The sequence below is a fragment of the Thermothelomyces heterothallicus genome (assembly GCF_042370625.1).
Source record: "Thermothelomyces heterothallicus CBS 202.75 unplaced genomic scaffold P884_scaffold_12, whole genome shotgun sequence".
Classification (NCBI taxonomy): Eukaryota; Fungi; Ascomycota; class Sordariomycetes; order Sordariales; family Chaetomiaceae; genus Thermothelomyces; species Thermothelomyces heterothallicus.
The window spans coordinates 121777-137518 of record NW_027192573.1 but is presented as its reverse complement, the minus strand read 5'-3'; the positions used below and the strand labels follow the sequence as shown (position 1 = coordinate 137518).

Below are 15742 nucleotides of genomic sequence, written 5' to 3'. Positions count from 1 at the left end.
CGGTGGAGAGAATTGGACAGGTCTCGGTCTTGAAGAAGAAAATCGGGGAAAGATGCGGCAAAGGAGGAAGCTCCGTTTTCAATCGGCAAAGAAAGCGGATCACGGTCTCGAGCTTCCAGGAACATCTAGAATGTCGCCCAAATTTTTATTGGGTCCATCAAGCTGACAGACCAATCAGCAGTTGGAGCATCTCTTCCCCACACCGCGAGTGTTTTGCAAGATGCCATTGGCGATGCGGAAAGCCGACTGGACCGCTCCACTGCTGTCATCCATAAGCCATGAAGCCGGTTATGATTGGCTCCCGCAATTCAACTTGGAACAGAGCCCACACATCACAACACGGCTACCGCCACTTCTTCGATGATGACTATTCCGCATCAAGATGTTCTTGTACCTAGAGCCAGTGTTTGGAGGTCTGCGTTTTGGAAATACAGCCGAATCAATTTCTCAACCGAAGGGAAGAGAAGCCGTAGTTTCTTGATCATAAGCTGATCTGCTCTCCGCTGCCCAGACATAGCAGTCGACACCGTCTCCAAGCTGTTATAATTAGCCATAACAAAGACACCAACCGTCTTGGACCAAATCAGGAAATGTGTTTAATGCGAACTGAGAGGCACAAGGAGCAGTTCTATCCATTCGCTGTACTCTACTCCGTATCAGCTTTCATAATACTTCGAGGTTTCCCTACCTCGGGCTCGTTGGCATGCCACTATCACCAGTCCTTATCCGCATATTTCAGAAGCCTCTTGAAATACCGAATGGAGGATGATCCGAATCTATGTATGCACCCGCTCAAAAACTCCAGCCCAGCCGCCCAGAGATACCCAACGCTTCAACCAACCCGTAACCTTGAAAGAATCTAAATCCATGAACGAGATAATGAAATCGAAAAGGTTTGTCACTCTTCTGCCTCCTCTGCAGACTCCCACATCCCGAGTTCAGCGTCGCTCTAGGACTTTGCAGGTGTCGCAGGAGGCTCCAGTACGTGCGTGTGGTCGTCGGCGTTGAACACCTCTCCCCCTCCCTGTCGGCAAATGACCGTGTTGGCCACCCACGGATCATCCAAGATCTCGTCCATGGTCGCTCGTTTCTTGGGATCTAATTCTAGCATGCGCCCAATGACGTGCCGGCTCTCTCTAGGAAGTAACCTGAGGATGCGCCAGGGGCCGCGAATCACCTCCTTCTTTTCGGATGGTTGGTTCTGAGAGTTGCCGTCCTTGCCGGTGGTGGTTGCTGTTGTAGAAGGCTGCTCAGCCTTTCTCGGCTCGTCGTGCTTCACTGCTACATTAGCTTCGTCGCGGAGAGCTTGCGGGTCGAAATCCCGCGCGGGTATTTCGTTCAACGCCGTCTCGGAACGGGCAGGCGGAAGCAGAAGCTTCTTGGGGTCGTGCCCCGGCGTTGGGTCTGCGGCGAACAGTTTGAAGGAGTTGTCGGATAGCCTAGGCAACTTCCATGGGAACCTTCGAAGCGTCATGCAACAGTAGATGATGGCCAATGACCAGATATCGACCGCCTGCGGATCGTACTTCTTCTCGTCGTACACCTCGGGCGCGAGATACGGGTCAGAGCCAACGATACCTGCACCGTTCCATTAGCTCTATGCTGCCATGGCGTCTCCACAGAGTGTTTGGACTGACCAGATGCTAGAACAATGCCAGACTCGAAGGGGTATTTGAACACGTGGGCACTACCAAAATCGATGATCTTCATGATACCGCGTTCGCTAACCACCACATTGTCGAGCTTAAGATCGCGGTGCGCCAGGCCCATGCTGTGGAGGTAAGTTACACCGCTGAGGATCTGTAAAAAGCAGCAGCTGATCTCCTCCCTAGACATCTTGCCCGTCATAACAATGGCGAACAAATCATAGGGAGCATACTCCATCACTTCGTACCATTTCCCCTTCTCTTGGACTATATCAAGTGTTTCGATGATGTTGCCATGGTGAAGTGAAGAGCCCATGCAGTACTCGGCCGTCAATTTCTTCACATACTCGCGCTCTGTCTCGTATGAGTGCCGAGGCCGAAATTCCTTAACGGCGAAGATCACACCGTCTTCCGCGCGCTTCATAAGCCTCACCGAACCGCCAGCGCCGGCACCCAGCACTTTTCCAAGCTTTCCGTACTTGGATGAGAGACCATGATCGTCACCGAAGGGGATCTGCGCCGATTTGGAACTTGGTGGGGTCTTGGCACCGGATCGAACAGACGACGCTGGTGATGCCGTCCGCTTCGCCTTGTGGCTGGGACTCAGCTTGAAAAACCGTTTTAGGTCGGCCATCGAGCTGTTCCTGCTATGGGCAATGCCCTCGTCCGACTGTCGTTTGTCTCCTAGCATTCTTGGTAGACTGAGTGTTGAGGAGCTAGGGGAAGAACCTGGTTTCTTCTTCTTGGAGAAGACGAAACGGGATTCAATGCCTTTTTGTGCCTGTCGCTTGCTCGCGGCGTATGGGTCATCCAACTCTCCCGGCGGCGGGGCTTGGCGGGAATAGAATAGCGAAGCAGCTGCCGCCCGCGCAGGACTACTATCGCGGGACGGTGGAGCCGAAGTTGCAGGAGAGCTGGGGCCGCTTCCGGCGCCAACAGAAAACAAGCCCTTACGATGGCCTCCAAGAGTTGTCTGGGTGTTTTCTCTTCCGTCAGAAGTCGCCGGTCGTCGTGAAGCTCTTTCATGCTCTGTCATGGCCTGGTGAGGAACCGATAAGCGGGAAGAACCTGGCGACGGCGGCTCAAGGGCCGAGTCCTGAGGAGTGATTATATCGGGGCCCCGGCCCAGCCGCTCAGGTCTGCCCGAAGGCTCTCGTTTCGATCCCCCTTCAGCGGTGTCCGTCCGGGCTGGCGTGAGCGGCGGCGAATGTACGTCAGGACTTCGATGGCTGGCGCTTAGGTGCGGCGAGCCATGTGTCGTCGAGCCTTGGGTAGGTTGGCGACTTGGTTCTCTAGACTCTTCATCGTGGGACGCCGTCTAGACACAAAAATTAGTCAATGCAACATGGACTTCGGCAGGAAGCAGAACACCCCTCCCCTCCTTTTGCGGCAGTTTAGAATTGTCACTTTCCATCAACTGACATGGCTGCGAGACAATTTTCGGCGCTCTTCAAACCATACAGAAAAAAGACCCAACCTCCTCGCCACCTACAGAAGACCTAAGAGCAGAAGTGAAGGCAATACGTACCCTGGACGGAGGCAGCGAAACTGGTTCGTACGAGAAGATGTTCATCCTGCGCTCCTGAAGCGGACAAACCCTCAATCTGTTGGAAAGCTTTCGGATATCCTCAGGTGTCACTTCGCTAGGACTCCCAAGGGTGGCACCGCCGGCCAGCGGAAAAGTCGTTGAAGTGGCATTGTCGGGAGCGATTTCTTCAATGGTTGACTTAAACCGAACCTGCGATTGTTGGTTGTGTTGATTGTCTGCTGCAATTTGGGCGGAATCTAGATGTTGACGGTCCAGTTTAGCAACAAGATTTGCGATTGCTTCAGCAGGCAAGCCCACCGCAGAGCCTTCGGCCTTCGGTTTGCGACCGGCCGAGGTTGTAGTGAGGGGCAGAACTTTTTCTTCCTTACCTTTGTTTTGAGACTCCCGATCTTGGGGATGTGTCGCCATGGTTGGTATCCGCGAAGAGACGTAGGTTACGTGGTTTTAGGTGCGCCTGCGCATATAGAACGGTGAAGACGGAGTGCAGGCAGAACCGTGTAAGAGGATGAAAACCGCGAGAAGCATGCCGACAAAAGATGACGGCTGCACTTTGACCGCGAAGTGTGTTGCGCCTAGTGGGGCTCAGCTACTTTGCAGGTACACCCCAGTACATACATATATACCTTACATCATGCAGGTCGTTAGTGGGCTGAATGTTGGCCTAATCTGTGGGAGGCGCAGGGTAAATTTAGATCCATGTAAGAGCAAACAGAAAAAAAATGAGCCGAGTAGAACGCAAGACTATGAATGATGAGGAAGACTACAGTTAGAAATCTGCTCAAGTCTTTCCCTGGGATCGACGGACGTCGAAGTGGTCTCATCCCAATCAAGCGTGGGCGGTCGATGGCCGCAGTGTATGTAATCCGTACATACTGCCAGCGTATGTATGTATGTACTCCACATAGTTACATCGAGTACTCCGTATCCGCAGTGAGAGCCTGCTACGGTTGACCCAAGCGCGCTTTCGTCAGCAGCGCTGGGAATGCCCGGTACGGTTATTTCCGGAATCCAAAAGACCTGGGAACGAGTCCCTGTCCGACTGACATACATGCATTTTCATAAGTTTGTTTTATTCGTAACGGCTCGCGGGAAATCGTTCAAGCAGCGGGTGTACTTTGAAAAAAGATAACATTGAAGGGAGGGGCTTTCGGGAGGGTCAGTCCATGTTGTCCGAGGATCCCGAAACAGGCAAAGGGCAGCACTGGTTGGTTCAATTAGTTATCGCAGCAAAGCATCTCCTGCCAATTTCGTGCGCCTACCTTGTCCATTGGCTCAATCGCTATCAGGAATCTGGCGTAACAAGGCGGGCAACTTGGTCCTCCAGCTGCCGACGTCGGTCCCTGCAGTTTCGAGACAAGGCACCATAGTAATGCAGGTATATAATCTGTACAACCGGGAGTGTATATAGGAGTTACAATGATAAGACCGCCCTTAGTGTATGCACTTAATTCCGCGTTCGGTCTGTGGCAGACCTCTCAAGCCCGGACCAACCGGAGTGTACAACCTCTCCGCAAGCCCCCCATACCTCCAAGTAAGGACCGGCGCGGCCGGCACCGCCGGCCGTGCTCGCGCCAACATTCGGGATATCTCTCGAGTCTCCGACTTGCAAACTCGTACATGCATATGTCTTCCGTCTATGCTTCTTGGACCAGGACGATTATGATCACGAATAAACTACTAGACACCGTGAAACGCGTCGACATCGACATAGCATTCAAGATGGGTCCGTCATTGTTGGATGCTTATGGTACAGATTAGTGTACAGACGTAAGAGAAATGTTGCCCTCTCCATGCTCATATAGCCAGGGAATGTGCCCGGCCCAGCCCGCTCCGAAAACAACCATAACGCCCTATGCTCCTGGATCCGAGTACGGTATTGTACGCCAACGGTCCTTCAGGGGACAACCGCAATCCCCATGGACTTTGCCTGGTAGATGATGGACCGGCAGAGTCCTTCGAGCGACAAGCCTGAAAGGCGAAGCTCGGACTGCTTAATCTTCGCGATTTCATAAACGTGCTTGAGGCTGACAGTCCCCACGATTTCTTTGCCCGGATTGCTGGCCCCTTTCCTCTTGCCTTTCTTTCCCGGTGGTACCTCGGCCGCGTTCAGCAGAAGCCATGATGTCTGTGGTGTCCGAATCTCAAAATGGAACGTCCTGTCTGGCCTGACCGTCACGCGGACGGGCATCGGAGTGCCGGGAATAATGTGCTGAGTTCGGGCATTGAATTCCTGCGAGCGCATATCAGCGTACTGCTTCCAAATTTCTTCGAAAGTTCGCGTCACTCACCTTGCAAAAGTCCATTGATTTAATGCCCTTGCTACCCAGCGCCGGTCCGACTGGAGGACTCGGGCTGGCTTGGCCGGCGCCGACGATAATCTTGACAACTTGATCAACACCGCCAACGGCGGACCGTGCCTTGGACATTCTGGAGAGCTAGTCACTGCGAAACCCCGAGAAGTCGGTCGATCGAGGGAACGAGGTATAGAGAGGAAATTGGCCGCGCGTTGCTGGCTCGGGATAGCGCCGGAGTCGAGTACCTAATCTCGGCCTTCGACAATCGGAGGGCAACGACGCGAAGCTCTCGAAAATTTCGGAGCTTTTGCTGGAAGGCCGACACCAGCCACTCCTTGTCACCAGCAGAGCGGTAGGTTTTAGCCACAACGTGGAGCGCTCTTGGTCACCATGACCCCTGCACCTGGCACGTGCACTGCGCTGACTGACAATTGCTGTGACGTCCACAGCAGTGTACCCAACCAGGGTCCCTTTATTAGCGTCAAGGTCCTCCCGCCTTTGGGCAGCGTTTATTCGAGGGGTCCTCGACGGCGGTGAATGGCGGTCCGAACCTCGAATTACAACCTTTATTCATTGCGCAAATTATCGTGGATTAGCCCTCCTTTTTTCCCAAACCTCAACTAGTTCCCCGAAACCGGAATTCGCAAGACAAACATCATGTTTAAGTGGGCTCAACAACAGTAAGTCCCCCCGCCAAAACGCCCTGAACCCCACCATCGGTGCCCTGACTGAGGTTGTGTCGCAACAGGCTTGCCAATGTCGCCGGCACGCAGGAGCCCATCTACGGTCCCTCCGCCATCAAGTCGGTCGCCGAAGAGGCTGAGACAACGCCCTACACTGAGCTCACCAGGGACGATTTAAAATGGCGGGCTATGGAGTCGACATGCGTCGAAACGCAGACCTTCTACTTCACGTCCGACAGTGGGCAGCTCGCCTTTGCCCAAGTCATCTATAGTAACGTGGCGTAAGCTGCTCTTCCCCCTGGCTTGGGGCTACATTCGCTGACCCTCTCGTAGCGGCATCCGCACTACCTGCCAGTTCAACTGCAAGGTCTTCAGCCTCGACGGCTCGAAGCCCCACTTGTGGTCCTCGACACCATTGAGTAATCACGGCTTTAGCGAAGACTATACCGCGTTTTACGCCGATGACTGCGCCGTCGAGCTCTCCGAGGATGGAACCACGTACACGATCAAGTCGCTGAATGACGAGCAGGCCATCGTTAACCTGACAGTCAAGCGGACGGCTCCGGGTTTCAAGGCTGGAAAGACTGGCACCACACTGTTTGGCACCGACCTTTCCAACCCTTGGGGGTCCATGCGCCACGTCTTTTGGCCGAGGTGCACTGCGGAGGGCACTATCATGACCAAGGACGGCCCCATCGACTTCAAGGGCAGGGCTTTCTTGTCTCATGCGCTGCAGGGCATGAAGCCCCATCATGCCGCGGCAAAGTGGAACTTTTGCAACTTCCAGGGACCAACTTATTCCGCCATTCTCATGCAGTTCACCACTCCGCCGTCGTACGGCTCGACCGTGGTGAGCGTAGGTGTTATTGCTAAGGATGGCGAGATCGTTGTCGGCGGTTGCAAGAGCGACGTCACGCATATCCAGACCAACAGCGACAGTGAGAATGACTGGCCGGAGCCGACGACCATTAAGTACACATGGGCTGGGATGACCAAGGATGGAAAACCGGTGGAAGCCTTCATTGAGGGCGGTCTCGAAGATCGCCTAGACAGGATAGACGTCATGGCTGAGGTGCCTGGTTTCGTAAAGAAGATCGTGGCTGGAGCCGCAGGAACGAAACCGTACATCTACCAGGTTCGTGTCCCCGTGTCTCTTGTTGATCGTATCGCTGACACCGTACAGTACTCCCCGCAAAAGACAAAGCTCTCCCTGAAGCTCAAGATCGGAGACGAGGAGGTCACCGAGGAGGGCTTCGTCTTTGCCGAGGCGACCTTTATTTCAGAATAGACGGCGGCCCTCGGCTAGCTACCAGGGCTTTGGGTACGTATACCCTGGGAAGCAATTGTCAGGATCGGCGTTGGGGTGGTTTCTAGAAGCTGGACACTCGCTCTACATAATACACGACCTACAGAGACTGGGGTACAAGACACAGGACTTGGCCTAGATTTGCGGGATGTTGCGTCGATATCGCGTACCTTAATGATGAACAAACCCCTATACGCAGGGCAGGCGCGTGACTGTTTCACCACTATCGTTGTCGGTGACCGAGTACTCATCTGGAGCGGCGAGTTCCTTGCTTCCTGGATGCAAGCTCTCTCTGATCAATCCGAACGACTCCGACACAATGAAAAGATAAAGAAGGAAGTGCTGGGGTTTCGCTCTTAATCGGCCTCAGTGTTAAAAATGGTAAAGCTTCAAAAGCCCAATATGGGCACGACCTCCCTCACGATTCTGGATGTTCTTTGACCTGGCGAGAGCGGCCAGCCATGCTCCACTTTCCCTTTGTGGATGTAAGGCGTTTCCAGGCCGCTGAGGTAACCCCAACCATCCGCAACTTTTATCGCAGCACATCTGGATCTACTCTTCAAACTGCCAACATTAAGCCCAAGGCCGCAATAAGCAGAAATGCCGCCTACCATCCCTCAGCGCGGCGGGCCAAGCGGCCTTAAGCGAACGGGAATCGCGGGGAAGACCGTCTTAAAATCAGGCGCGAAGCGTCATCGGTATGTGCTTCGTCATCCGAGTCTGGCTGTGTCTCACAGTTTCGTCTGGGATCAGTCCTCTGATGTACTGTACATGTCTGCCCAACGAACAGAAAAATCATCGTGGACTGCATTCGCGGTATCACCAAGCCCGCCATCAGGTACGCATGGAACTGCTGCACGGCTCTTCAAGTCCTATAGTCAGCGCCTACTCTCGACCAACTCATTCCCGATTTCTTTATTTCTTGCAGGCATCTACATTGCCCCCGTTTACTTTGTGGTTGAGCTCTGGTTTTCGCTTTGATGAGCGCGACCGCGCCGCTCAAGTATTCCCTCATGTAGTACTTCAGGCTGCGGGATCTCTAGGCATCTCAGGTCTATGAGGTAAGAGCTAACAAGAGCAGGCGCCTTGCTCGGCGAGGTGGCGTCAAGAGAATATCCGGTGACATCTACGACGAAGCGCGGCACGCCCTCAAAGCTTTTCTCACCACGGTATGTGTCAGCCAGCTACCCGGACCGTGTCCATTCGCCCGGTCCTAACAGGTCGATAGGTCTTACGCGATGTTGTCACGTACACCGAATACAGAAATGCCAAAACCGTAACGGCAAACGACGTTAGTTGGGTTAAGCGATGAGCTACGCGCCTCCCATCACTGATGAAACTTCAGGTTATCTTCGCTCTCCGCCGAATTGGTCGCCCGATTTACGGATTCGATCCCGACACTCAGAGCGCCAATCCTAGAAGAGCTCTGGGGAACTTAGCTCAGAACGATTGATTCGCTAATACCAGGTATGGCTCGGTTGTTTGTTGTTTCTTGTTGTCTCTGGGATCTGGGCTGGTTTGGGGGATAGATGTGTTCGGTCAATGATACCAGCACCTGTTGGCTGTCTTATATTTGGTAGTGGTGAAGTGATGATTATGTCTCGTTGCTTACGGTTCAGGTTGTATGTCGGTTAAGCAAGGGACCATCCGTGCGCCGAGCAGGCTCTGAAACATGAACTTGACGATACAGACTCTGTTGCGGTTCGTGACTATCTCCCGTATCTGGCCGCAACCCTCTTATGCCAAAAGGCCCGGTTACTGAAGCAAAAAGTAAAGGTATCGTTTAGCGAATGTCTATGTGGTATCATTTCCCGAAAACAGACCGGCACCCGTTGCCCGCTGCGCCGTCCGTAACCCACCAACGCCGTGTCGCCCGAATCCTATCAGAAAGTGAAACCAAGCCAGACGCGATAAAAACCATTCAGCCATATCACCGTATGAATTCCATGTGCCTCCGCCAAAAACAAATGGGATTCGTGGGCATCCAAAACGACTTGCCTAGGCTCATCTTCTCCGCCCATCCCACTCGGCCAAGATCTTCTCCAGAGCCCGCGCGGCCTGCATCTCGCTCTTCCTAAACGGCCTGTTAAACATCTCCGGCAGCACCATGACACTATTGGCATGCTCCTTGGCGAAGCCGACCTCGGCATCCTTGCCGCACCGCTCACGTGTGATGCGCACCGCTTCGTGGAGCAGGTCCGCGCCCAAGCCTCTGCGCCGGTACCGCAGCTGCGTGGTCCACGCGCGGATCACGCCCCGCCCGCCCTTGAGCTTGAAGCTGTTTTGCCGGCTGTGCGCCTTCCTCCGGCTGCTTCCGCCGTGGCCGCCGTGGCCGCCGTGGCAGCCGTCCGGCCAGGAGGAACCAGGGCGTTCCAGTCGGAGCACCAGCGCGCCGACAATGTCGGATCCGTGACGCACGCCGAGGACAATATCTTCTTCGTCCCCGCCCCGGCTCGCGGCGAGGTAGTCCCACGAAATCCCTTTCGCCGCGCGTAGATAGCCCGATGCGAGGAGGCGGATGACCATCAGGTAGGTCACGACGGCGCTGCCGGCGAGCACGGCGACAGTGCCGAGGTCGCCCTGCGCGTTCTCGGACCAAGCATAGCGGTAGATGACCGCGAGAACGCCCAGTATGGCGGCAAGTGGCAGGGGGTGCAATGCGAGGTGTGACGTGGCCCGCTGGTGCTGCTGGGCGATGCTGTCGGCGATCAGCTTGAGGGCGGCCGCTTTGTCCTCCCGGGCGGTCAAGATCTCGAGAGAGAGCGGGGGAATGTCATCGTTGTGAGCAGTTCCAGGCCGGCTGGCCGGGAGGGAAGACGGGAAGACGGGCGGGAGTGTGTGCCATTGTGGCCCGAGAGTCGGTGTCGGCGCATTAGAGGGCACTGTCGTGTCCAAGAGGACAAGGTTGGCGCGGAGGAAGGTCAAGAAAGCTAGGCCATGTTACGTCAACAGCCGCTTTGGAGTTTAAAGCTAGCTCGATGTAACTTGAGGTAACGGTCGGTTGTTGCATTAAATTGCCCCGCAACCCTCTTGTTCAGAAGCTTCGACCCTTTAGACATGTACCGTGCATGTACAGGGACAAACAAATAAGGCAAGGAATTGAGGAGAGAATAACGATGAATGAGAACAATACTTACCAGCACTGGTTTTCAGGCCGGGCACCGCCGCCGTTACGATCTTGGTCGCAAGGCTGCTGGGCTGACAAGTGCTCAAGTCGAGCTCGGTGATGGCCCCCGCGTGCCTCGAGCTGGCCATGGTACAAAGTCTTCACAGGCTTGAGCCGGATTTAGAAGAAAGAAAAAAAAGCCGGGGGGGGGGGGGGGGGGGGGGGGGGGGGGGGGGGGGGGGGGGGGGGGGGGGGGGGGGGGCAAGCGCTGCCTAGCGACGATGTAGAACTGGTCGCGACTCGCCGAGGTGCAGTATCACCAACCTGGATTGGCTTTCTCATCCCCCACGCCCGGTGCTGAGAAATCGACAGCTCTGCTGGCAGCTCGGGGACTGCGAGGCAGGATGCGGGCAATGTTTGAGGAGCGGACACTCTGGGCTGCGGAAAGCGGAGGCAGTGGAAGATAGGGCTACCAGCGCTAAGGCACCTACATTGGGAGAGACGCCCTTATAACAGTGGATGATAAGCGACCCTACTTGAAGTATGACGACAGCGCCGTCTGTGATGTCGCACGAAGGAGCCGTTCACAGCTCGCAATAGATAGCAGCCGCTGCAGATCCTATATAGTCTGCAACACATCGGTCCCCTCAAACGCTCAGACAAACCGTCTTGGGCTGCGGGGTTCGCTCTCATCGATGGTCGGCTGTGAGGGACCAAGGGACGCCCTGATAAGGTCGATGCAAGAACCGATTCTCTGGTTGGGATGGCGGAGCCAATGGGCGCGTCGATGCAGCGCGAGGTCTGCGTAAACCCGATCACCAACCAACCCACCATCGTCGCAGCCCCTCTCGCTTTTGAAACGGCTCCCAAGCCACTTAAACCCGCTAGAGCACTCTCTCAAACCAGCGCGGTGGGTCTAGCCTACATACGATACACCCCCACCCCCAAACAACCGTGACAGGATACACGACTCCCACAACACAATGGATAGGATGCACGATGTATGAACCGAGTACGGATGGCACACAAGAAATGCAATGTTACCCTTCTCGGCGGAAGCACACGGGCTTTAGGGAGCTGCGGGAAAAGAGAAACAAACAGGCATCCTCGCAGCAGAGCTTTTGAAGTCGACCGATAAAGCCGCCTTTTGCAGCCTCTCTCTCGTCGTCACCGCCCTCCTCGAGTTCAGGCAGTTTGCCGCTTTGCCTCGTGCATACATAGCACCCGGCATTTTCCTGAGCATGGGATTTTGGAATGAAGACCAGGACATCAATCTGCGTCGGGCGAGGCAACGCCGAAGAGCTGTTGTATTCGGACACTCGTATACTGACCCTAAATGTGTATGTATGCATGCACAGTACAATAAAATATTCGAAATGGGGAAAAAGTAGCCAATGCATACATACGTACGAAGGAATGCGTTGAGCATTCGACACTAGTTCTAACCTTCAAAAAACCGTCATTCGAATCTGGACCTGGCTTGTCAGTTATGGTGTTAGACTGAGTGCCAGGTGAGTCGATTACCAATTAGCACTAACAAAGGGAGTGCTTTAAAACCCTTCCAGGCTGCTCCCGACATCCTGATTCCGGGGCTGCTGCAGGAATCGACACGGGGAAGAAGCAGCATTGTTTTAGAATGTAGACGTCAAGCGGGTCCGGAAAGTACTTGTATGGAAAGTAGGTACCTCCGTACTGTATGTCCATCCGTACTTGAGGAAACGCCGAGGTAACATGGAGGTAGAAGAAACCACGAGGGACTACGGAATATGGGTTACACCTGCTCAAACCCACTGCACCTCTTCTCTGGGGATTTTCCAACGCTTCCCCTGCTTGAATGCACAGACAGCTGTGTCTTTGGTACCCTTTACTAAAGACCACAGCCAAGCGGGAGAAAACGGGGACGATGAGCAATGGCAGTTGAGTCACGCTCGGGAGATTCCGGCCTGCTGCGACAGAAGCAATCAGCTGAGCTGCTCAATCCTGAACTTTCAGTAACATAGCTGCCAACTATCTGAGTTACAGCGGTCCGAAGCGCTCCGAGTCCCTTGTCACTTGCTTTTTCGCTTAGTTTATTCCTTGGACCAGCTCTTGTCAAAGACCGCAAATGCTTTCGGGAGAAAGAGCGCTTGGGATTTGGAATTATGTCATAGACCGGATGAAGTCGGCCTGTGGTCCCTTCGTTTGCCTGCCCTTCCCCGTGGCTTGCGAACAAACGTATAAATGATGTATCACTCTCCAAGAGATGCCCGTACTCACCTTGACGAATCTCAGACTCGTGGTCCATCGCGACAAGACAGTATATTGGCAGCCATCTGTCTGTTGAAGCTTTCAACCCCATGATCTCCTTTAAACCAAGCAAGCTCTGCTCGCCGAAGCAAGCGGCACAAGTCAGCCACGCCGTGGCACCATTTGTGTGCCAAGTCCACGCTGCCCGACTCGGGCCCCTTGCATCCATCCGTCTAGCGGCGATTAGCCATCAGGGCTGCGCCTCTCAGCAACCCACTCCGTTGCCTGGCAGACGCAACTTCTCGACAACGAGGGTCAGCCAGCTCCAGGATGTCTTCCCAGCCAAGGAGACGCCTTTCATCCGCCGGACGCCCCCGGCATGGGAACATCCTGGCTACACCGAGGAGGAACTTCTAGCAGTCACTCCCGGGCATAGGCAGCCTAAAACGGTGGGCGACTGGGTTGCATGGAAGCTGGTCCGCTTGGCCCGGTAAGTTTCCTGAACATCACGCTGGATTGTACAGCAACACTGACGATGAGTGTAGGTGGGCAACGGATTTAGCCACCGGTATCGGGCGAGAGCAGCAGGTTGACATGAAGAATCCGACTACCTCAGTAACGTCCCAAAAACCGTTAACCGAGGCCCAATGGGTACGAACCCCGAGTCCTTGTCCTTGATGCACCCGAAGCACTTCGTCATGCGGTGGGGTGGGCGACAAGTTCACAGATGCATTGATGCAAATCGAATCGGGTTGCATGTTCCCCTGATGCTTATTATTATTACCATTAGCACACCGTGCCTCCCCCCCCCCCGGGCGGCCCCCCTTTTTTCTTCCCTCCTTCCTCCCTTATCCGTCGGTTGCTCCTCCTCAAGCAGTCGGACTGACCGCCTTGTGTGTTAGCTTGTGAGGATTATCTTCCTCGAATCAATTGCGGGCGTTCCTGGGATGGTTGGTGGTATGTTGCGCCACCTCCACTCCCTCCGCCGCCTCAAGAGAGACAACGGCTGGATCGAGACCCTCCTCGAGGAGTCATACAATGAGAGGATGCACTTGCTTGTGGCCTTGACTCTTGGCAAACCCGGATGGCTGATGAAGACGATGATCCTTGGGGCGCAAGGCGTCTTCTTCAACGCCATGTTCCTCAGCTACTTGATCTCACCCAAGATCTCGCACAGATTTGTGGGCTACCTAGAGGAAGAAGCCGTACACACATACACGCGCCTGATCCGCGAGATTGAGAACGGCGACCTTCCGAAATGGTCTGACCCCAGCTTTAGGGTTCCGGACATCGCCGTGACCTACTGGCGAATGCCCGAGGGAAAGCGGACGATGAGAGACCTGTTTCTCTACATCAGAGCTGACGAGGCGGTCCACCGTGGGGTCAACCATACCCTGAGCAACTTGAAGCAAAAGGAGGACCCGAACCCGTTCGTTTCCGTCTATGGGGCCAATGAGGAACAACACAAGCCCAAGGCGGCCCTGAAGCCGGCGGGATATGAGCGGGCAGAGGTTATCGGCTAGAATGTCGCTTTGGTCGATCTTCGGGTTCCAACAAATCTGCTCTCACCCAGGATTTTTTTTCTCTTGCGTGCCTACCTTGTTTGGCATTCAGGTTTGGGCGAGATCGGATCGATCCTTAGCGGCGTTCAGGACGGTAAATACATGTAAAATACTCTCTCCTCTCTGGGTAACAGTTAGTACGGCCGCAGAGGTTGTGGGAGGATACATGGATACATTCCACCTCGTCGGGGTGCATAGAATAATACTAACAAAGCCAGTTTAGCTCATCTCGCACGTTCGGAGTGTACATACATACACGCAGCATGCAGCCCGTACCGTACATACATACGTTACTCATGCATGCTTTCTCCGAGCACAGAATGGGCGGGTGTCTGGGTTCTGCAGGGCCAGTCGCTGTAGCTGATGGCGGCAAAACCGTTCGCCAACTCGAGTCAAGACAGATAGGGCGCACCAACGCCGTTCCAGGCAGAGAGATGTAAGCTCTCGAACATGCCCCTTCGTCCTCTCTCGCACCTATTCTGGCGCAAAGGTCAGCGGGCTGGGATCCCACTGACTCGGCCCGGAGTCCTTCGAAGATCTGCCCAGTGCCCGCCCATTTGGCCAGCCCCAACCTAGTGGGTGACTTCAAGTGCACCAGGTCGAGCCATTATTGGGTTACAGCTTGTCCCATGGCCGCCTCGCTGCTTACCTGAGGCAGGTGCTCATTGGGCGCGACGCGGTTGAACGTCGACAGGGCAATCGTTGTGCAAACGAAGAACCTGGCAATCGACTGGGAGGATTCAATCGGGCATCGATAAGTCAAACCTAAGTGGGCTGTACTGTACATAGGTACATACATACCTTACTCCGTACATACATACACCTACGCAGGTACATGCATAAGCTGGGTGTATCTCCATTTTCCCACTGCGGATCGGACTATGCAAAACGGTTTCTTAAGCGAAGGCATTGCAAACAGTGTGCCAAAGGCTGGTTCATGCAAGACCTTTGTTGTTGATAGTACAGGTTCTGCTGGCCGCTCTACTGTTGACGATATTGGACGCCAAACGCCTGCATCCACCTAGGTGATTTATTTTTGGCGTCCTTCTTCGTCGGGCAGTATAATAACCATGGTCTGGCCGCTTGGCTCCCAGCCACACGCCACACGCATTTGTCATTGTGCTCCGTGGATCCAAATCCGACGGAGCGCAGCTTACTTGAAGGGCAACCCTGTTACGTTACCACTGCATCCTTGGGAAGAGTGTCCTACACAACTCGACGCCGACGGTCACCGCCCAGTCTCATGCTCACCGCGTCGCCCTGTAATCTTACTATACTCATAGGTATCTAGCCGAGGTCGGGACACAGAGTGCAGCGAGAAAGCTCTCGGAGCACTCTTGGATCCAAAGCACGCGGCGAGACACGTGGGC

At 54.6% G+C, this 15742-nt stretch overlaps 7 protein-coding genes across 7 annotated transcripts; 4 read left to right on the top strand and 3 right to left on the bottom strand.

The window, feature by feature from the left end:
* Positions 1 to 949: 949 nt before the first annotated feature.
* P884DRAFT_201201 (kinase-like domain-containing protein) lies at positions 950 to 3603 on the bottom strand (the record flags this gene model as incomplete). The annotated part of the gene is made up of 3 exons (XM_069438343.1): positions 950 to 1578; positions 1638 to 2964; positions 3175 to 3603. The coding sequence occupies 3 exons, from the start codon at positions 3601 to 3603 to the stop codon at positions 950 to 952; spliced, it is 2385 nt and encodes a 794-aa protein (XP_069297196.1).
* A 1486-nt stretch (positions 3604 to 5089) lies between these two features.
* Positions 5090 to 5621, bottom strand: P884DRAFT_269929 (mitochondrial 54S ribosomal protein uL11m; the record flags this gene model as incomplete). The annotated part of the gene is made up of 2 exons (XM_069442308.1): positions 5090 to 5425; positions 5484 to 5621. The coding sequence occupies 2 exons, from the start codon at positions 5619 to 5621 to the stop codon at positions 5090 to 5092; spliced, it is 474 nt and encodes a 157-aa protein (XP_069297195.1).
* Positions 5622 to 6146: 525 nt separating this feature from the next.
* Positions 6147 to 7460, top strand: P884DRAFT_277788 (oxidative stress survival, Svf1-like protein; the record flags this gene model as incomplete). The annotated part of the gene is made up of 4 exons (XM_069443117.1): positions 6147 to 6169; positions 6238 to 6453; positions 6506 to 7307; positions 7356 to 7460. The coding sequence occupies 4 exons, from the start codon at positions 6147 to 6149 to the stop codon at positions 7458 to 7460; spliced, it is 1146 nt and encodes a 381-aa protein (XP_069297194.1).
* Positions 7461 to 7957: 497 nt separating this feature from the next.
* On the top strand, positions 7958 to 8947 carry P884DRAFT_259809 (histone-fold-containing protein). The gene is made up of 5 exons (XM_069441384.1): positions 7958 to 8176; positions 8269 to 8316; positions 8560 to 8647; positions 8707 to 8769; positions 8824 to 8947. Exons 1-5 carry the CDS (start codon positions 8079 to 8081, stop codon positions 8929 to 8931), a joined length of 405 nt encoding a protein of 134 aa, XP_069297193.1. The 5' UTR covers positions 7958 to 8078; the 3' UTR covers positions 8932 to 8947.
* A 535-nt stretch (positions 8948 to 9482) lies between these two features.
* P884DRAFT_269927 (uncharacterized protein) lies at positions 9483 to 10733 on the bottom strand (the record flags this gene model as incomplete). The annotated part of the gene is made up of 2 exons (XM_069442307.1): positions 9483 to 10408; positions 10616 to 10733. 2 exons carry the CDS (start codon positions 10731 to 10733, stop codon positions 9483 to 9485), a joined length of 1044 nt encoding a protein of 347 aa, XP_069297192.1.
* A 468-nt stretch (positions 10734 to 11201) lies between these two features.
* On the top strand, positions 11202 to 11583 carry P884DRAFT_23026 (uncharacterized protein). Its single transcript, XM_069439781.1, has one exon. It carries the CDS (start codon positions 11348 to 11350, stop codon positions 11540 to 11542), a length of 195 nt encoding a protein of 64 aa, XP_069297191.1. The 5' UTR covers positions 11202 to 11347; the 3' UTR covers positions 11543 to 11583.
* A 1337-nt stretch (positions 11584 to 12920) lies between these two features.
* On the top strand, positions 12921 to 14333 carry P884DRAFT_201270 (alternative oxidase; the record flags this gene model as incomplete). The annotated part of the gene is made up of 3 exons (XM_069438347.1): positions 12921 to 13300; positions 13356 to 13461; positions 13713 to 14333. The coding sequence occupies 3 exons, from the start codon at positions 12921 to 12923 to the stop codon at positions 14331 to 14333; spliced, it is 1107 nt and encodes a 368-aa protein (XP_069297190.1).
* Positions 14334 to 15742: the final 1409 nt, after the last annotated feature.